Source organism: Desmodus rotundus, chromosome 6, assembly GCF_022682495.2.
Source record: "Desmodus rotundus isolate HL8 chromosome 6, HLdesRot8A.1, whole genome shotgun sequence".
In the NCBI taxonomy this organism is placed as follows: Eukaryota; Metazoa; Chordata; class Mammalia; order Chiroptera; family Phyllostomidae; genus Desmodus; species Desmodus rotundus.
The window spans coordinates 79,065,563-79,087,104 of NC_071392.1; the positions used below are offsets into that span (position 1 = coordinate 79,065,563).

The 21,542-nt window shown below is 42.0% G+C and overlaps 1 protein-coding gene across 4 annotated transcripts in view; it reads left to right on the plus strand.

The window, feature by feature from the left end:
• EXOC4 (exocyst complex component 4) overlaps positions 1-21,542 on the plus strand; it is a 672,527-nt gene that overhangs the window by 352,983 nt on the left and 298,002 nt on the right. The window contains exon 11 of one of the 4 annotated variants that reach the window (XM_045191093.3): positions 3,605-4,503. The exons of the other annotated variants lie outside the window; for them this stretch is intronic. Within the exon in view, the coding sequence (XP_045047028.2) occupies positions 3,605-3,743 (139 nt within the window). The 3' untranslated portion in view covers positions 3,744-4,503. Of the gene's footprint in view, positions 1-3,604; positions 4,504-21,542 lie in introns of those variants that run through there. 4 annotated transcript variants of the gene reach the window in all.

Consider the following 21,542-nt stretch of genomic DNA (forward strand, 5'->3'; position numbering starts at 1 on the left):
TAGCATATATTAATTTATTTAATTCTTACAACTGAAACTTACAACCTGTGAGGTAGGCACTGTTGTTACTCTCATTTTATGGATGAGGAAAGTGAGACACTGGTAACAGATTCTTACAGTCCTACAAACCAACAGTTGCCCTGTTTCTGAGAACTGCTGTGCCAGCTGCAGGCCTCGCTTGCTAAGAAACACCCAGCTAACCAGGCGTGGCCTCACAGCAGGGGGGCGTTCGCAGAGCTGCCTCACGAGCCAGCTGATTCCCCTGCCTGCGAGTGCTGTGCCAGATGTGAAGTCGTGTTTACCATCCGCCCCCTTTACCCCTCATTGGGTCTGAGCTTCTCAGTCCGAATGACTCAAAAGCTACACCTGCTGGGCCCTGCAACACATTATTTTCTCCAGCACCTGTGCAGGCTTTGAAAGGACAGGAGTTGGTCCACAGGGGGCAAAGGGTTCTGTGGGCCCCCCACCTCGTGCTGAACACCACGAAATGACTTTCTTTAAACACGTTGGTGTTTTGGTCTCGCAGAGACTTTCTCAATTCTGTGAAGGGGGAAAGGTGTGAGGGCCCCTTTGAAAGACTGCCCTTCCCAGCCCGGTTTTCTGAGCAGTGTGACTCTAACATTGTTTGTGGAGCCTCTGCCCTTCTCCCCTGTGAGTGTGTGTTACGTGGCTCATTCCAGCTGGTGCGTGCTGTTAGTGTGATTGGGCAGATGAGGGGAGTAAGATCTCTGAGTGTTGCTTCTCATTCTTCCAGGTCAACAGGCTTGCTTCCAAAGCTGGCTCTCCTCGATTGCTCAGCTTAGGGCAGGATTGATCAGCAGCTAGTCTGCAGCTTATTCTGCATCTGACTTAGTTTAACTCACAGTGTGTTAATTCCATATGCAGTGTTGGTTCCTATCTCAGGGCTCGGTATCTAGCGCATATATTAAACTGTCAAGAGGCTGGCAGTAGAAGAATGAGTGGTTTGCATTTCGCTCATCTGAGCCATTATAACTAATATCTGAAGCATTTGAATCAAATAAATATTGTGATTATTATCCTTTCACTAATCGCTAATTTAGTATTACTTACAGTTAGAATTGTGAAAATAATGCCCAGTAAAATCCTCATTTAAAAGCCCTGCCCCTATTATATAGTTTTATAGTCTCTGCACACCATACTGCCTCTTTTCCCCGGTTTTGGGGCACCTGCATGAGATTTTAGGTATTACTGAACTGAGGAATGCAATTTTGCTAGCTTTATTCAAATATCTTCACTGTTTTGACACATTCACATGGGAAAAAATCAGGTAATCTATATTAGCATGAAAATATGGAAAGCTGGTGAGTATTTTACCTATACATCTAAATACCCAAAAATGATATAAAAATACCTAGAAAACAGAAAATTTTCTTTTTTATTAAAACGTATTATTGAGCAAATGATCACAGTATGCATCCAAGTTCATTTAAATATGTCTAGCAGTCCGTCCTAAATCATTTAGAAAGTCACAAAGTCACATTTGCTATTTTAAAGATGTAGAGATTGGTGCAAAAGTCATTTTACAGAGGTTCGTATGGAAAGTAGCACAATCATTAATAAGTAATAATACAAGAACAAACTGTGATTCACTTACAACTAGAAACCTACTTTTGCCACCCCCTGTATTGTTTGAACAGCACAACATGCTTTTTTAACCCAGTCCTTTGAGACCCCTCCGCTTTCACAAACTCTAACTAGTGGATGCTGTTTAGCGCATTCGTGGGAACCTTGTATGAGGGCTGGTCATGGCTCAGAAAAGACATCTGATGTCAGGTCATCCTCCGCCCTTTGAGAGAGCTGCAGTCAAACTATGAAATAGCATTTTACAAGTGGAAGATAGAGCATTCATCCTTTATGCTAATGTATTACATTTGAATTTATTTAAAATGCCAGAAAACTTTACTCTTTGACTTTTAATGCATTCTTGTAACTTTTAAGGGATGCAAAACCTATGGTATAACTATACTATGTGTAACTTGATATGCTTATAAAGACAAAAAATTTAATACGAAACTACCACATTCTTATTTGATTTTCAATTTTAAGGATTGGTCATTTAAAATATACCAAGCTACCTCAATTTTTTAATAATCTGGTCTGATCAAGTGAAAATATTTTGTGTACTATGTGACAAATTTATGGGTTCTAGGTCAAATGAAATGGGCAGGGAAGAGTGTTAGAAATGACCACATAAAAACAAAAGGAAGGGACTTCGATTTCTGGCAAGGTTGAGAGCTAAAAAGTCTGGAAAATCTCCCGGGACAGAGCAGTTAGAAATGCTAGATCTAATGTAATAAACTTCCTTTTAAATGTATTGCTGACCTTGTTAGAAAGTAAGGGGTCTCCTGGGGGCGAAAATAAAGAGGAGAGTGAAAACCAGAGCGTAAGCTGAGACTGATGTGGTAGCTGCCTCGGGGGCAGGTGTCAGCTCGGTAACTCGCAGTCTGAGTTTTAGCAGCTGCACGGGTACTGGAGACAGGACCTAGACAAGAGCAGACTTAGCACTGAAACCTCCATGGAAAACACGGCATTTTTGAAGGGTTACACCTTCAGTAACTGGGTAGAATAGAAAAAAATTTACATGTTAGCAAAGGGAGATGACAAGAAGACTTGTCCTGGCAAAGCAAACAGTTCTGCTAGAGGGCGGTACCCTCAGTGTACGCCTTGCTTCTTGCCTGGGTAAAATGTCCTCAAACATGAGTTCACAGCCTCAGGAAACACGTAACCAGGAGCTGGAGTTGGGCAAAAACAGCGAGCAGGGAGTTAGTTTCCAGTACTTCGGAAATGGAATTACTGACTGCAGAGTACAAAACATGTTTGCTTCAAACATTTAACAATAAAATTTGTGTCTAAAACATGGTAGAAGAATAAGAGATTGTCAAAAAAGATTTCAGGAATGAACATTTTAATCTTCACATTAAGGATTTTATTTATGGTTTAAACATCAGTTTAGGCAGTCAAGAGAATTAGCAAACTACTAGACAAATCTGAAGTAATGACAAAAGATTTAGGAAATATGAAAGAGAAGTTAAAATGTGCGGTATGCGGTGGCAGTTTGAAAAAGGACCACCGTTTTTGATGCTACTCCCAGCTGAGACACAGTCCATGCCCTTGAAATTGGTCAGGGTTGTGACTGCTTTAACTGAGAGTATGGCGTAAATCATATCATGTAGCTTCCAAGGCTAAGCTGTAAAAGGCTATACAACTTCTACCTTATTTGCTGGAACAGTTGTTCTTGGCGCCCTGAGCTGACATGAAAGAAACCCAACTGCGCTGAGGTTATGGGGTTCTGAGGCGTCCCAAGCCGTAGGGAGAGTCCAGCTCTTTGGGTCACTCCCATTTATTTGTGATTGCCAGCTGAGGTCCCAGATATCCTGGAGCGAACATAGTTCATCCCTGCTGTGCCCTGTCGGAATTCTTGACCCACCAAAGAGTTACTGTTACTACGTTTTGGAGTGTTTTTCTTAATTAAAAGTGTTTTTGATTATAATTTATATTCACAGTTATCTTGTTTTAGGTTCAGGTGTAAATCAGAGGGATTAGACGACCATACACTTGACAGTGTTCCCCCTGATATTTCCAGCACCCACCTGGCCCTGTGTACAGTGATTACAGTATTATTGACTGCCGTTCCGGTGCTGTCTGTAACTACCGGTCTCTGCTTCCCAGTCCCTGGAGTGGTTATTCGCAAAGCAGCAGGTAATTGGAACGGATGGGATTAGAAATTCTAACCTGCATCTGAAAGATGTTCCAAAAGAAAACAATAGAAAGAAGAGGAAAGAAGCAACACTTAAGGAATAGAAACTGATAAATTTTCAGAAATGATAAATGACATGAATCCTTAGATCCTAGGAGCATAATGAATCCCAAGGTATCTTTCCTGTCTTCCCCAGCAGGAGAGATAGAAGAAACCCATTCCTTAATTCAGCAAAATAAAACTTTAGAATATCAAAGTCAGTGAAAGATAAGATGCTAAAAGCAGACATAGAGAAGACATTAAAAGCAGAGAGAGGGAAAAGACAGATTACTTGGCAATGAAGGACAACCTACGTTAGCTGGTATAATGAAAAAGTGGAGGTACGCTAACTGTTCATCGGCAGAAGGATTGATAAATACTTTGTGATGTGTTGTAACGATAAAAAGCCACCCGCTATTGTAAATTGTGCTGCTATGAACATTGCAGCACAATTTACAATAGGCAAGTACTGGAAGCAACCGAAGTGCCCATCAGCAAACGAGTGGATCCAAAAACTATGGTATATTTACACAATGGAATTCTATGCAGCAGAGAGAAAGAAGGAGCTTATACCCTTTGCAACAACATGGGTGAAACTGGAGAGCATTATGCTAAGTGAAATAAGCCAGGAAGTGAGGGATAAATACCATATGATCTCACCTTTAACTGGAACATAAGCAATAGAAGAAAAAAGCAAACAAAATATAACCAGAGACATTGAAGTTAAGAACAATCTAACAATAGCCAGGGCGGGGACAGTGGGTAGAGGGGATTACAGGAACTACTATAAAGGACACACGGACAAAACCAAGGGGGAGGGTGGAGAGGGGGGAGGGAGGTGGGTTCACCTGGGGTGGGGTGGAGGGATGGGGAGAAAAGGCATACAACTGTAATTGAATAACAATAAAAAAATACTCAAATATTAAAAAAAAAAAAAAAGCCACCCGCACTGCCCTGCGGTAGCAAGTAATTGCTGGGAGCCTATGTATAGCAACGCGGATCATTCTCCTAAAGGTGGTGTTTGGTGAAGACTCTGTGTGAAGGTATTTATTTAAAGTTTAAAAACTCGAGAAACTATGGCTATGAATGGATTTCTCTGTGTGTTCTTTACAGTCCATACATGTGTAAAATATGAAGACACAGTTTGAATGGTAAACGTACCAGTCGGTGTGGTGGTGATTTCTGGGAGCGGGAGTGGGGAAGGAAAGGACCGTAATGAAAATTGTACTCGAGTTTTTAACACAGTAACAGTTAGTCTCTGAAGTGGTGTAGCTACTCATCCTTTATGCTTGTTTGTATGTCTGAGTATTTTATAGTACAATTCTGAACAAGAATACGGAGATTTAATAACAGGTGCAAGAGGGAGTCGTGTGGTATTTCCATGAAGGAACTACACAGTTTGGAAGGATTTGGAGGATACAGATTGAGTGAATCCTGTGCACCTTTTAGTTTAAGTGTCTGGTTAACACACAGGGAGAAGATCGAAGCATCTATGCAATGGAATAAGTTTTCCCTGATGGGGAGACCGTGAGCCTTGGTGCTGGGGGCGGAGGGCGTGGAGTAGAGAAAGAGGTGGAATAGGAGCTGTGGACCCTTATGGCTGAAGAGGCAGAATTGTCACGACTGGGATATGTTGCTTGATAATGAGGAAGGTGGACTTCGAGCTTTTATATCGTTAGTGATACCACTGAGAAATCTTTGTATTCTTAAAGTCTCCTGGTTTTCTAATGTCTGTAGAAACAAATAGTCTGCTACATTTCGTTGAAGATGACTACTTTTCAGTCTCAAACACCCGACAGTCACTGAGATTTTCCAACAATGAATGGAGTCCTTGTACGAGTGCGTATGAGTGGGAGAGAGGGGAGATGTCTGTGGGGGCGGCAAGGAGAGAGCGGGAATGACAGGTGGGCAGTGACGGAGTTCCTGACTACAACGCCGCTGAGAATGAGGGTAGTGAGGCCCTTACTGCCACATCTGTTCTTCTCTCCAATGGCAATTCAATCAAATGGACACCAAAGAGTTTTAGAAATTACAGCGTACTTGGACATTTAACTCAGTTTTAAAAAACCTATTGGCAGAATCTTTGCTTAATAGAGACTCATTCAGGTAGTTGCAAGTGTCCTGCTGTGCATGTGACATACTTGGGAGGACATAGAGAATGCAGGGGACACAGGAACGGTATGAACGCTGTGAGGCTGAGCGTGGGAGACGGCAGCGTCTGGATGCTGGCTGGCCTGCAAATACTCATCTTCCAGTTCAGGGTTCGGCCAATAATTTCTATGCTTGCTTTTTCCTCTGTGCGGTTTTCTCTTCTCACAATTTGGGTTCTTTTAAAACATTTAACTTACATCATGACATTTCTAGTCTTTTTCTACTTTATGATCCTTTAGTTGCTTTTTTCCTCTACCTCAGTGCAATTTCAACTTCCTGGGAGTAAGGATATATGGTCTTGGCTTCCAGCCAGCCTTTGGATTTGTGGCCACTGGGTACGATGTCTTCCCTTGGTGCAGTTGCCTGCAGCTGGCTTGGATGGAGTGGTGCTGTAGACCGGGTCTCTGGCCGGCCCCAGCAACAGGGACTGCTCGTGGAGGGGGTTCACGCAGAGAGGGTGGCAGCTGCTGGGCGCGGGAACACCTAGATGTGTGCTGTCGGCAGAGTGTGGCTTCCATCTCATCGGCGAGCGTGCACCGCATGCTGACTGGACCGCTACAGTCGTCTTTTTTTAATCCTCATCTGAGGACATGTTTATTGATCTGAGAGAGAGAGAGAGAGAGATGGGAGAGAAATGTCAATCGATTGCCTCCCCAACAGGGAATTGGACCCAAATCCAGTTGAATGTGCAACCTTTTGGTGTACAGGACAATGCTCCACCAACTGAGCCGCCTGGCCAGGGCAAGACTACTCCAGGTTTTGTGTATCTAGAGGCAGAGAACTAGAGCTATGTTCTGGAAGGGTACTAAGTTAACAAGTGGCTTTCTCTAGTGTCCTCGCTGTCCCAGGTATTTCGAGTTCTCAGTTCCTGCATTGGCATCTGCTGCTGTCCCCGTTGCCTCTTACATACAGCCTTTCTCCCTCATACCTCTGTACCCGCCCGTTAACTCAAGTGCTGACGTTTCTCCAAACTTGTTAAATTATTCAACCTGGCCTCAAAATATACTCAAGCAATTGTTCATTATTTTAGCTTCATTAGTTACTAAATGGTTGCTATGCAATGTGACTTAAAAAAACCTGTTGGATGAGGACATTTAACATAAATACTTGCATTAAATCTTAAAGCACCAGTATATACATCTAGCAAACGGTTTTTGTAGACATATATAAAATTCATTTTTGAAAGTAGACTTAGAGGATATCTTTATTTGCCTTGAAAAACTCCTTGAAATAGTTGGTTTAGAGTAGAACTATTTAGCGTCACTTGACATGCCATTGAACTCAGAGTTAAAATCATAGTTTAGACATGCTGTAATGCAAACATAAATGTTCTGACATCATTATATAATTTTATAGGGATCTTCACCAAAACCAGAAGAGGGCTGTACATTTAATAGTGCCATTAATTCTGAGAGAGCTGGCCTTTTTGTGGAGCCAGCTGAAAATAGAACTGTCTGGGCAGGCACACCAGGTATAGAACACGCGTTATGCTAGGTACATACCTACGTGCATTTTTCCTTTGGTCAGTGTCTGTGTTTAATTAAATAGAACGCAGTCTTCCACAAAATGAAAATATGTGCGGAGAAAAGTGGCAGCAATAAAACAATGCCTTACAGCTGTTTCCTTTGAGTCCCGGTGGATTCGTGATTTTTCTTTACACTGGAAGTGACAGTATAGTGAAGATTATTGCTCCTTTGGGACCGATAAGAAAAGAAATGGTGCCCAATTTTATTCTCTCTGGAACTAGAAGGACACGTCCCAAATATATTTTTTTAAGTAAGTAAAGTATCATTCAGTATTAGTAAAAATGTAGTTTGTCTGCCTTAGAAAAATAAAAGCTGCAAACATAATTTAGCTTGTCTGTCATTCAAAACATCGCAGACGGCACAGTCCCATGGCCCAGACCCATTTTTCTTTGTCAGGAGATGCTTCACTGGCTCCTGTGTGAACGTTTTGACATTTATATTACATTCCAAATACTTGAGAAGCTAAAGGATGCCACTTTTTGGGGAATTAAACAAAGGCGCCTCCTCTCCCGGTCAGAGACTCTCAGTGTCCGGCGTACACACTGAAATTGTCCTAATACCCTCTTCCGTAAGATACATTTTGTTATATTACTGTTCATATAGTTTCTTCCGTACGCGATTTAAGATGGCTTGTAAGGATACAACTGAGTAAACGAAACACAATGATGTGTGAGACGTGGGAAACTCAGGGAAACCGTGGCTCAGAAGGCCAGATAGAGCCCGTCTGGGGGGTGTCAGTCCGCTGGGTAGAGACGGCCGGGAACGCGCGCCTGAGCCTTCCCGTGGTCGGAGCAGAGATGCACGGGCACGGCGGTCCTGGCATAACGGTGCTCTGTCCCCCGTCCCAGCGTCCGTGATAGTGCCCGGGGAATTAGCTGTTGTTTCTGTCAGTTAACCCGCAATAAAACTGGTTGTGTTACACATCATTTCACTGAAAGACGCAGAACCTATGGGCAGCATTAAGTGAGGACTTGCTGTACGTCACTCATGTGATTCCTTGTATCCATAATATAAAAGTTTACCATTTGCTCAGAAGACAGTCTCTTGGAAATAATACTTTGCAATGCAATTAGTAGTGTCTTCAACCATCAAGTAAATGAAAAACAACAGAATAAATAGAATACTAATAAACATTTATGAGTATCTTCTCTATGCCAGAAACAACTAGTGGATGCAAGAGTCAACTTGTACCCTCATCTTCAGCTCTTCCGTGAAGAGCTGAACCTCTTTTCAGCTACCCTGGTAGTCTTGAGAGAATTACTGTTGTTATCATCATTTAACGGCTGGGCAGAAACAAGCCATTAACAGCGTAAATGAGTCTGTGCTGATGACTGCTGCGATGACAGTGGCGGCGCCTGTTCCTGTCATCATTATCAGTGGCGACTACTAAGTTGTCTCAGCATTTTAAAAGTCTGAGATGCAGTTCTAGGGCCGGCCACACTACACTTCTCTGCACAGTGATGTTGCGTGGATCGAACCCTGTTACAGCAAAGCCAAAGGGCCGTCCCCATTCATCTGCTACACCGAAATGTGGCTGTGTGAGGCACTGCTTGAAATAACAGTCTTATATGGACATGAGCACAGAAACATGCAGGTTGAGTATTTTTCATGTTTCAGAGGTTATTTGCACTGTTTCTCAGCTCATTAAAAACCAAAATATACTACTGACCAAGGAATATTTAAAGCATGGCATTGTAAATATAAAACAAATTGATATTTCCCCCTTAAATTTGGTTGCTTTCTATATAATCTTTTGGGGTTTTTTGTTGTTTTTGTTGACATTGACATAACATCTTCTATTGAGTTTTTAAATTTTATTTTTTAATTAATTTTTAGTTTTTTTTCCATTGCCATTGATCCTCCATATGAACCCTCCTTGCAATCACCACACTGATATCCATGAGCCCCTTTTGCCTTTTTGCTTGATCCCTCCCCCCCTCAACCTCCCCCTCCCAGGATCTGTCAGCCTGTTCTCTATGAGTCTGTCCCTGTTTTGCTTGTTAGTTCAATTTGTTCATTAGATACCACATATGAGTGAAATCATGTGGTATTTGTTTTTTAATTTAATTTTTATTTTTTAAAGGTTTTATTTATATATTTTTAGAGAGAGGGGAAGGAGGGAGAGAGAGAGGAAGAGAAACATCGGTGTGTGAGAGAAACATCCAGTGGTTGTCTCTTGCCCAGCCCCACCTGGGGACCTGGCCTGCAACCTAGGCATGTGCCCTGACAGGAATTAAACCAGCAACCTTTCAGTTTGTAGGCCAGCATTCAATCCACTGAGCCACACCAGCCAAGGTTTAATTTTATTTTTAAAAGATTTCATTTAGTAAAGAGAGGGAAGGGGAGGGAGAAAGGGAGGAAGAGAAACATCAGTGTGAGAGAAACATCACACATCAGCTGCCTCTCCTACGTGCCCCAACTGGGACCAAACCCAGGCATGTGCCCTGACAGGGAATCGAACCAGTGACCTCTCGCCTTGCAGGGCGATGCCCAACCAACTGAGTCACACCAATCAGGGCTGATTTTTTTTTTAAGTTAGCTAATTTAGAACAGCACATTAATCCACTCACTCTCCTTGGTACTATTTCTGTTATTGCATTTATCATAATTTTAATTTATGTGCATATGTTTCATACTCCCTTATTAGTCACAGAAGGCAAAAAGTTAGTGCCTATGCCTAGGACATTATTAATGTAGTTTCTCTTCTTCTTTTTTAAAAAATTATTTTAAATGCTGTCTATCCCAAATGGCTCCACCAATTGTATGCAGCATATTCTTTTGATAATCATTTATTGAGCACTAACTTTGTATTAGAACTGTTCTGTGCTTGGAACAAATGTCCTCAAGCAGCTTCCCAGAGCTGGCTGCGTCCGAGTCACCCAGGGAACTTGAAGCCTTGCTCACATCCCAGGGCTTCATCGTTGGGGAGCCTGACACTGGACTTAAGGCCTGGGACCTGGCAGCTCTTTTTTTTAAGCTTCAGGATAATTCTGATATTCCCTCCTGTTTGAGAGATAAGGAAATGATGTTTTCCCTGGACTGGCTAGTCTTTTCCCTTATCTTTTGTGATGATCTTTGTTTCTATTATTCCTTATCTTTGTTCTCCTTCATAGAAACAAACTGGAAATAAAAGAAAATGAGGAAGTGAAGTGGCTTATTTTCAGGCCAAAGGAAGGGGAAGGCACTTAAACACAGTTTATCTAATTTGACTCCTAACAATACTTCTGTGAAGTAAATATCCTGTTTTTTAATAAAACACTGAAAGTTATAAAAACTGGCACAAGGCCACACATCTAGTTAATGGCGGAGTGTGGCTCAGAATGCAGAACTGTGTGACAGGAGTCCTTCTCTTCTCTTGGTATAACCAGCTATGTCTTAAAAATGAAATTAGTTGTTTTTAAAATGTGTTAACTGCTGTTCTGTTATAAGAGCAAAGGAAAGTACAAATAAGTTGAATGCTTCCTTAAAAAAGTGAAACGCTCTATGAAAAAAAATTGCTTTTATATTTTTGACCTTTGATTTTATTTTTTCCAGGTGCCCTGTGTATTAGTGCCTGTCCTAGAAAAGAAAAAAAAAGCCTTAGGCTGTTTTTTTAATTGTCGTCTATAGTTTTAAGTAGTGCTCTCACTTTTGAGTTGGGACTGTGCATCTTACAGAAGAGGCGTAGGGAAACGCGTCACTTTACGTTTCAGCCCCACAGACTACCCCTGCTGCCATTCAGTGGGCGTGTTTCTCGGAGCCAGATGTAATGTTCTGTTCTTGCCTGCATCAGGTATGCTGGCCATTGCTTTTCTCTCGATGGTTTTGGAGGCCATGCATTGACCTTTTGCAAAGAATGTTATAGGTTAGAGGTTGGTGGTTGATGTATTTGTGAGTGTTGTTTGTCTGTAACATGGAAATGAAACATTGGGCCATGGTAATAAATCAGCCATGAAAGTAGGCGCGTGCCTTACCAGTTCTGTGCCATGTATGTATTATTTCTATAGAACTATGCACGCACTTGCTTTTATAAAAAGTGCTGGTTCTGGTTCTTCAGTGTCAGCGTTCGCCTGTTTTAGGACCACACTGATAGGTGTGATACAGATGTTGGCACAGGTGAAATCAGAGCACACATTTAAGAGGCTTGTAGGAAATGTATTTACAGAGGGATATATTGGCACCTAGACTGTTTAAAGATTTATATTCTCAAAACCCTTACGTGTTTGGATGCCCTTCACCTTTAGCCCCTCAAGCAAATCCACATGCATCCCTTGAGTTTACTCCTCACTAGGAATTTCCTTGCCTGACCCCAGAAAGGTCAAACCAGTATCCTCTTCCAGCCCCCTGTCGTGATTTACTGAAGGGTCTTCCCAACTAGAAGTGAGCTCCTTCTCAACTAGGAGCTGCAGCAGAGTCTGGAAACACTGCACGTTCACGATATGTTTGATTTGGGCTTGATGAATAAAGTTCATTATTTGCATTGCAATGGAAAACGTAACAGAGCAATTGATATTGCATTTTAAAGTTGTGGGATGTATTATGACTTATTTTTAGGAAAATTTAGGTCCAGGGTGGCTAAATTGCTTGCTAAAGTCATACAGAATGTTCCTTAAATTTTGTCTGCCACTGTATTTGTCTTTCAATCTTACATACTTTTCAATAACCCAGCATTTGCTAAACTAGACATTGGTGCCCTAGGCAGTGTAACTGAATTCATGGCCAGTTAGGAAGGAGAAGGAATTGGGGAGGGAAGGAGGACTTCGGCTAAATTGAATTGAGTAGGTTTTTTTCACTCCAGGACTTTTCTGAGCTATAATGTGCTAAAGTGATTGATAATACAGCATGCAGTATTTTCTGAAGTTACATGTTAACAGAACCCCCTCTCTAAAATTACTCATCCTCTCTTGAGAGACTTTTTTTAAAAAGATACAATTTAGAGAAGATCTACTAAGTGAATTCTGTATGATGTCGATTCAGGTTCTTTATATCAAAGTCATCTTGACTTTGTATGTGAACAAAAGAAATTGAAAGATACTGGTTGTGGGCTCTTTTCCTGGATTTGTCTCTAATTTACTAAGAATTTGTCCCTGAATGTGACACATTTCTAAGGTGCAGGAAATTGTCTCCATTTATTCATTAGTAAAGGGGTTATCCAGGGAGACTCACGGTCAAGTACTCAGCCTTTGAATTCATGATTTTGAGCCTGTTGTCGTCGTTTTGCTTATAGGTCCTGGTCAAGATGTGTGTGTCAGATCACAGGATAACAAATAACAATAGACAGTCCGCATTCATTCTTTTCCTAAATTTATGTTTTGTTGCCCGAAATTGGTCGGCTTGGTGATTGTTTTTTAGGTGGAGACTGACATGTCCAATGTGGTCCAGGGAACAATTGCAGGGACTACTCTCTGTCGTGGTTTACTGATTAGTTAATAAAGGCGGGAAGTTCTTCTCTGATAGCAAATATTAACTAACTGTCTGTTGTAAGAAAATTTAAGTTGGTTGCATTCAAACCCTAAGCTTAGTATGAATTAAAGTTTAATTCCAAAAGGGCAGTTAGAGATGGTTATGTTGTAGTTTGAGAGGAAACCTCAGAAAGCGGAGTCAGATTGGGGTCTGGGGAGAGACTCCACAGCACTAGCTGTACGGAGGGCAGGCCCGTTGGTGTCCAGGGCAAGCGGTGCAAGGGGGCGTCAGTGCTGTCCTAGGTGGAGCTGGTAACGGCAGAAGGGACGATTAGGTTTCTATAGTTTCCCCAAGGGAAAAAGTAGCTTAATTCGTTAAAGCAGTCTAGGGGGAAAAACATTCACAAAAAAAATAAATGTTGTGCGTTTGAGAGTGCAGATACTGTGCCTGTCTGAATTTGAAAGCGGGGGGGGGGGGGGGGGGCTCTCCATGGGGGCTGAAGTGGGATTAGAGTGGAAGGAGTGTGTGACTCAGGACAACATTCTCCCCCCTTTTAGGGCCGTATGACCTTGGACAGCCGTGTCTCTCTGTTCACCTGAGAAGAAATGGAAGACCACACCCAGTGTGGCTGTAATTCAATGATTCCGAGCTAGGAATGGAAGTGGAAGTAGCGTGACCGTGTCTTTGCAGTTGACTTTTGGGTTGACCTGTTAGAAACGTGGTCATAGAGAGACTGATTTTTTTTTTAGTAAATATTATAGATTTCATCATCTAATTGAATTTTATGTATAAACTGTCAAATGATAATACCTAATTTGTTTACTTCTTAATTCCTTAGACTGCAGTTTGAATGGCTTGAAATGGTCAAAAAAAATCTTTAGCAGACTAAGATATGTCACCATTTAATTTTTTAGGGCAGCTCCTAAAGTAGAATTCTAGAATGTTTTATAGTGGTAATAGCTCTGAGATAAATATCTAACATCCAAAAGTATTTTGAAAGACTTCCACTTGGATGGTTAAATTCTCATATGTTTATTAAAAGTAGCAATTATCTTATAGCATAGTCTTACCTGGTGAAATATACAAGAAGGACCCAGGTAAGCAGTAGATTTGAGAATCCAAATGCAAAGATATATGTCAATGAAAGCAAACAATGTATTGAATTTACAAGTGGTATTCCACTAAAGGGTTAAAAACACCTAGAAAGTCTTAATTGTCCAAGCTGAATTTCTCCCTGAGTCATCAAAATTAAAAGTACTTTTTTTAATATTCTGTTTGTCAGAATCGGTCTTACACCGCTCAAAAAGATCTGTGCAGAGTAAAAGAGAATTTCAGGGGACTTCTGGTCAGGATGGAGGCATAGGTAGACACGCCTCGCCTCTTTGCACAGCCACAAAAAGAATTACAGCTAAATCTCAAAACAAACAACACCTAGAATTGTCAGAAAAAATCTAACTATATGGAAGTCTGACAACCAAGGATCTAAAGAAGCCACAGTCTTCCAGACGAGAGGAAGGAGTGGAGAGACAAGGAGACGTGGTATGGCGTGGAGAGGCAGCGGCAGTGGAACAGGCATGGGCAGTCCCACACTCATGTGTGGTGGATAAAAATTAGTAGGGATACTTGGGAGCGAGCAATCCCAGCCCCAGGCTAGACTGCACAGCCCAGGTTTCTAGCACAAGGAAAATAAATCCCCATACCTTCAGGCTGTAAAAACTTGCGGGACTGAGGTGGAAGAAACTGCCCAATTTTCAAGAAACTTTGCTTAAAGGGCCCAGATGGTCTTTAAAACATATATATACCCACCCAGTCTGAAATTCAACACCAGGGCAAAAGCGGGAAGGGAGACAGTTGTGTATGGGGAGTGGGTGAATTGACACAGGGCAAGTGCTGGGCAAACCCCCACAAGCCAGGCAGAGGTACTGTCCCCTCTCCAAGGCTTCCCCACACAGAGCCACAAAGTGGTGAAGCAGGTTGTCCCACCCTGGGGATTACCGAAGGCTCAGCCCCACACAATTTACAGGTGCCTTTTATACGGGCTCAAAGCAGCTCTACCTAATACACATAAACAGACACAGGGAGGCTGCCAAATTGAGGAGACAAAAAAATATTGGCCCAAATGAAAGAACAGAACAAAACCCCAGAAAAAGATCTAAATGAAATGAGGATAGCCAGCCTATCAGAGGCAGAGTTCAGAACACTAGTGATCAGGATGCTCAAAGAACTCTACTGCGTAAAGGAAGAAATAAAGGAAGAACTCTCTATATAAAGGAAGCAGGAAAGGTTACTATAAGTGAAATAAAGAAAAACCTACAGGGAACCAACAGTGAAGGGAAGGAAGCCAGGATTCAAATCAATGATTTGGAACATAAGGAAGAAATAAACATTCAACCAGAACAGCAAGAAGAAACAAGAATTCAAATAAACGAGGATAGTATAAAAAGACTCTGGGACAGCTCCAAAAGTGCAAACATCCAAATCACAGGGGTGCCAGAAGGAGAAGAGAAAGAGCAAAAAATTGAAAACTTATTTGAAAAAATAATGAAGTAGAACTTCCCTAATTTGGCAAAGAAAACAGACATACAAGCCAGGAACCACAGAGAGTTCCAAACAAGTTGGACCCAAAGAGGCCCACTCTAAGACACATCACAATTAAAATGCCAAAATTTAAAGATAAAGAGAGAATCTTAAAAGCAGCAAGAGAAAAGCGGACAAAGGAGTTCCCATAGGACTATCAGCTGATTTCTCGAAAGAAGCTTTACAGGCAAGAAGGGGCTGGCAAGGAATATTCAAACTGATAAAAAGCAAGGACCTACAACCTAGATTACTCTATCCGGCAAAGCTATCATTTAGAATGGAAGGGCAGATATTCCCAGACAAGGTAAAGCTAGAGGAGTTCATCACCACCAAGCCATTATTACATGAAAAGGGACTTATTTAAGAAAAAGAAGATCAAAACTATGAACATTAAAAAGGCAACTAATTCACAACTATCAACACCTGAATCTAAAACAAAACAAAACAAAACTAAACTAAACAAACTAGCAAACATCCAGAACAGGGACAGAATCATAGGTATGGAGAGCACATGGAGGGTTATCAGCTGGGAGGGGGCGGGGGGAGAATGGGGGGAAAGATGCAGGGATTAAAAAGCATAATTGGTAGATACAAAATAGACAGGAGAATGTTAAGAACAATATAGGAAATAGAGTAGCCAAAGAAGATACATGCATGACCCATGGACATAAAATAACGGGGGTAGGATTGCTGGAGGGAACTGGGGTACCAGGTAGAGGGAGGCAAAGTGGGGAAAATTGCAACAACTGTAATAACATAAGTGATAGACTATACTTTTAAAATTTTCACAATTCACAATCTGTGACAGGATAATCCAAATTGGAGCTGAGTTGAATCGTGTATTACCTTAAAGATTTTAATGAAGGAAAATATTAACGTGATTAAACAAGATGAAAAGCTAATAATCAAATTGTTTTTAGGCACTGTTAAAGAGCTTGCTTCCACTAAGCTTTGCTGTGCCAGTTATGAATGAATTTTGTTTGTGTATTAAGTCATACTTGCTGCTAGACAGCACTTAGTTAGAAGTGCCAGGGCGTTGATCATTTTAGAAATGATCAAACTTAATTTTAAATAGAGGTGTAATATTCACCGGGCCTTTCTGCCAGTGTGTAACTGGATTTCCCTCCCAAATATTTTGAGTTAATGTCACTTTAATTGTGTAGTAAGAGGGAACCCTGTGTATGTATGTATGATGCATGCAGGTCTCTGGGTGTGAAAAATATATTTGTGTTTACATTTTTATTTTATTGGTTCCATTTGCTTCCATATAATAATCACTGTGAAAACGCCTAAACAGTTTCTAGCATGATACCTTTCTTCAGCTTTATAGAAATGTACAGACTTGGTTTGCCAATTACAGATGCATTCTACTAGGATGATAGAGACACACGTGTATTTGGATTTACATTTATATTCACGTTTACCAGTATATACATATACAGACTCCCACTCAACATTAGACATGGATTTTTATTGGCTAATAGATGTACAGATCAGCACTTTCCAAAAGAAATATAATGAGCCACAAAAGCAGTTCATTTCCAATAGAAATATATATGCCACTTTAAGGAAATAAATTTTAATAATATATCTTATTTCATCCAGTACATTGAAAATATCATTTCAACCTGTAATTAATATAAAAATTATTAATGGGATACTTCACAGTCTTTTCGCACTGAATCTCACACCCCCAGTGTGTTTGACCGAGCACACCTCCAGTTTGGACCAGGCACATTTGAAGTGCTGACGCGCTACATACGGCTCTCGGCTACTGTGCTGGGGCCGCATGTAGCTTCAATAGGATTTCAGATCCACTCGTTTCTGACTTAAGTGCAGTAGTTTCAATCTACCTGTTAATGACAAAGACCACAACAGTTGCTTTGCCCTAATTATGAAGTAAGCCGTGTCAGCAGTGAGAGGCCCCTCTGGGCGCCTGTGGCTGAGAACAGGTGCAGAAGCAACCCTGCACAAGGACATTTAGACTGTAAGTACCAAGCGTGGCTGAGGACCCTTCAAGTTTCAGTTTGGGCGAAGCGACTCCTTGTTAACCTAAAAACTCTCTGAAAACCACTGGAGTGTTATTTGTTAGGTCCTGCCATGGTCAAGAGCAGCACAGAGACCCCAAGGATGAAAGTCAGCCTGCTGCCAACAGCAGTGTCTTTGTTCCCGAGCAATGTGCTCTTCCCAACAGGGGACTTTTACTTTTGCCCTGGTAACTAGAAATCAGCTGGGTGTCCCTCTCTTTGGAGTGCTTCCTCCTATAAAAAAAGTACATCTCCTATTAGATTTGGACTTCATTCCTTCATCTCCCCTTACTTAGAAGAACTGTGTGTTCAATCTGTCATTTTTTTTTGGAGTATGTTACTTCTTAATTTGGCTTATTAAGAGATGTTATCTTGTATGCTATTGGTTTGTGAAATTGTTAAAAACTCCCACAGTAAACCTGTGCTAAATAAATTGCTGGCAAAGACACACTCAGTTTCTGGAGTATAATTTTGCTGCCTCTCCCAAAATAAAAGCAAAACAATTGGACGGTGCAGGGCAAGATGTGTGTGTACCCAGTGTGAGCTTTCGGGAGCACGGGGATTGCGAGAGTAATGAAGTGGGACTGGAATCGTACATCGTTTCACAGCCTCTGTGGTGAGCACCGCTTCCTTACTACAGAAAGCAAAAAGAAAAAGGCGGGAGAAAAGGACAGCTCGCTAAATATATGTGGACACAAAGGCTATCTGCCCAAAAGCTGCCTAAATTATTTCTCTTTGTTTGCCAACAAAAGTGACATTTTTCAAATTTAAAATAGGGATGAAGACCACAGACGTTGCCAGTCCTTGCTAATTCCTTGTCAGGTCGGAGAGGAGGAGCCGCCTGCCTCCCAGTTGTGGGGTGCCTGCAGAGACGGGAGGGAAGCCTGCCTTCCCGCCAGCTCTCATTAACACTCCTGGTGTGGAGGGCTGGAAGCAAAGCTGTGCTGCAGGGAGGTGCGGAGTCCTTGGAGTCATCTGCTTCTCAAAAGGGATGGCAAAAGGGAAGTTTCTTCCAGTACAGACTCTCAGGCCCAATTAAAGCGCATATGGAGACAGACTTTGAAGGAGGTGTCGAGTCAGCCCCGGCCTTCATAACAGGGTATTGTAGACTCGGTGGCTTGAACAGCAGAAATTCATTTCTCACGGTCTGGAGACCAGACGCCCAGGATCAGGGTGTCAGCCAGTGTGGTTGGGTTCTGGTGAGCTCCACTCGCAAAGGGCCACCTTCTTGTCTTCACATGCTGCAGGGAGGAAACTTGGGTGCCTCTTTCCCTTGTATGGGCACTAATCCTATGCGGGGGAGGGGGGATCTTTACCTCAAGACCTCAGTAAACCTAATTACCTAGGAAAGGCCCCACATCCAAATCCCATCACATTGGAAATGAGGGGCTTCAGCCTATGCATGTTAGTAGGGCAGAGGGTTGGGGGTGGTGGGGACACACACACACACACACACACACACACACACACACAGCGTTCAGTCCGTAGCAGGGGGACTGCTTTCATATATAACTACTCATTTTGGTAAACCGGAGTTCTTACTATGTGTACACATTCAGTGCCCTTTTCCTCCTCATTTTTTTTTAATCCATATACAATTAAAGCCTCTCATTTTTCACAAAAGTAATTGCCAGGTGCTTTTAAGAATTTGTATTGAAGCTTTTACTGGTAAAATTTTATCATTCAACTTAACACCAGTGACAAGAAAAGCCATTGTTAAGTAGAAACAAAGAAAAATAAAGTTGACAATGAAATACTGATTAATTCAATTAACAGTTTCCTTTTTTAAAAGTAAATTGACAGAAATGCACCTAGTTTTTTCTCAACTCCCAAATGATTATTTCTGGGAAAACAACCCTTGCTATCTTTTTTGGTCCTGACAAATGTGAGGGCCGGAGATTTTGAAACTCTGGTTATCTTAAGGGGCAGGAGTGATTACTTTGATAAGGGAGCAATAAAAATAATCCCTGAAATTTGTGTAGTCTTTTATAGTCCATGTTATTTATAAAGTGCTTTTTTTTTTTTAAATCTTCTAGACAGACATAATGAAAGCCCTCAGACTCAGAAGTTTGGGGGACAGGGCCAAACAGCGATGCGCCAAGACAAATCCTACTTCTGACTGGAGATCCATTAGTCGTACTAGAGTGCAGCTGAGTTTCCTGATTTATTAGGACAACTATTAGGAGAAGGCGGCAAAAATGTAGAATGAGTGGTCAATACACAAAAAGGGAATTTTTCATAAGTGACTTAGTAAACGAAAATGAATGAAGAGTTTGAGGTATTTATAATCTCAAGCTCTTCTTGAGTTTTGGATCCTGAGTTTGGGAAAGAACAAGTGTTCTGCTTGGCTGGGGGGCCATAGTGATTGAAAGGATCCAGTAATTTATCCAGTCCTAACAAACGGGATTTCTCGCTGTATTACTCAGACAGAGAAGTTGACTCGAATGGCATTGCTGAAAGGGAAAAGCTAACCAGTATGTTTATTCATGTATTCATTAAATATTTATTGAGCATTTATTAAATTCTGGAGAACAAATGGGCGAGAATGCTTGCCATCATGGAAGTTCAGTCCTGGTGGGGGAGAAGTTTCTATTTTATTGTAGGCACTGCACTGGCTACTTTGTATATATTCTCTCAGAAGTCCCACAGCAACCTGTGGCATTATCATTATTTTCCGATTTAAAGATGCAGAAACTGAGTCTCAGTAAGTTGCTCAAGATTGCACAGCTGGTAAGCAGCAGGAGAGGTAAAACTTGCTCTGTCTGACCTCTTCGTTCCACAGCTCCACTGCAGTCCTGTCTCCGGTGGCCAGACTCTAGATAGGAAACCCGTATCGAGTGTCAGCATTTCCTAATGTCGGAACCTGTACCTTCGCTCGTCATCCCGTCGCTCTTGCTCAGGGCAGTCATTTTGTAGTTTTAGGCTCGGTCATGTCTTCACAAGAAATGACATCTGATATGTTTAGTCTGGTCTGGAAGCACAAGCGACTGCTTCCCCTCAGTAACAACAGGAAGATTCGTAGTGGGGCCCCCTCAGAGCAGAGATTCTGATCAGCGACAGCCTCTTCAGTAGCGTAGTCTTTGTAACAGCAAAGGACAGTTACACCCAGGTGGTGTCTGCCAGGGTTGGCACTAGCGGGGATGCTGTAGAACGCTACAGATTTGGTGAAGGAAGAGCATTCAGGAGATGACATCAAGAGGAATAAAAAAGATAAAAAGGAGGCGAGTCCGCTGCACACCTTCATGATCCCTACAGGGAACCCTTCTGCAAACTGACTCGCAGCAGCAGCCTGTCACCAGGTTAGAGGTGTCACCTGCCAAGTTGTACAGACTCCGTGTTTCCTATCGCGGTACGGTTTGATTACATCCGACCCCACAGAAGAGGGCGAGGTCATATTTAGTACGTCTTTGTCCTGACTTCACACTGGGAGCTGCGAGATTATTCATTGCTGTATGAGTTTCGTGTTGTTTTTAAGACGTCCTGTGATGGAATCATCAGATAATCTGTTTTCTATTTCGTTTTTAGGGTGGATTTTAGTGTAGTGGTGAAGAACCAGAGGCCCTGTAGCCCGTTGCCTTGCTGCGGATCTCTTCCTAGCTGTGAAACCCTGGGCCGATGACTTAGTCGTCATTGTCTCAGTTTCCTCATCTGTAGGCTGGGGTAGCAGTGGGACCCACTTGACAGGACTGTGTGCACTTAGACGAGCACCTGGCCCACGGTCAGTGCTGCGCCGTCAGGTGCAGTGTTGCTGTTATGGTTGTGGGTGCAGTTACCATTGACATTGCAGCTAGATGATTGTGTCGTGCTTCCTTTGGTCGTCGTCATCCTCCTGGCATCAAACGGCTGATGGGCAGAGCATTTACTCTTAGATTCTTAGCACTTTGCCTAGGGATGTTGACAAATTTGTATCAGCCATAAAAAATCTTGTGAATTTAATAACACATTGCATGTGGTAGTAATCAGGCATTTAGGACAAGATGTTTGGAATCTTAGCCAGTGAAGACTGCTGAAACAACAATACCGCAGACGGGGTGGCTTTGACAACAGAAATATATGTCTCACGGTCTGGAGGCTGGAAGTCCAAGATCAAGGTGCCAGCAGATTGGCGTCCAGTGACTTGCA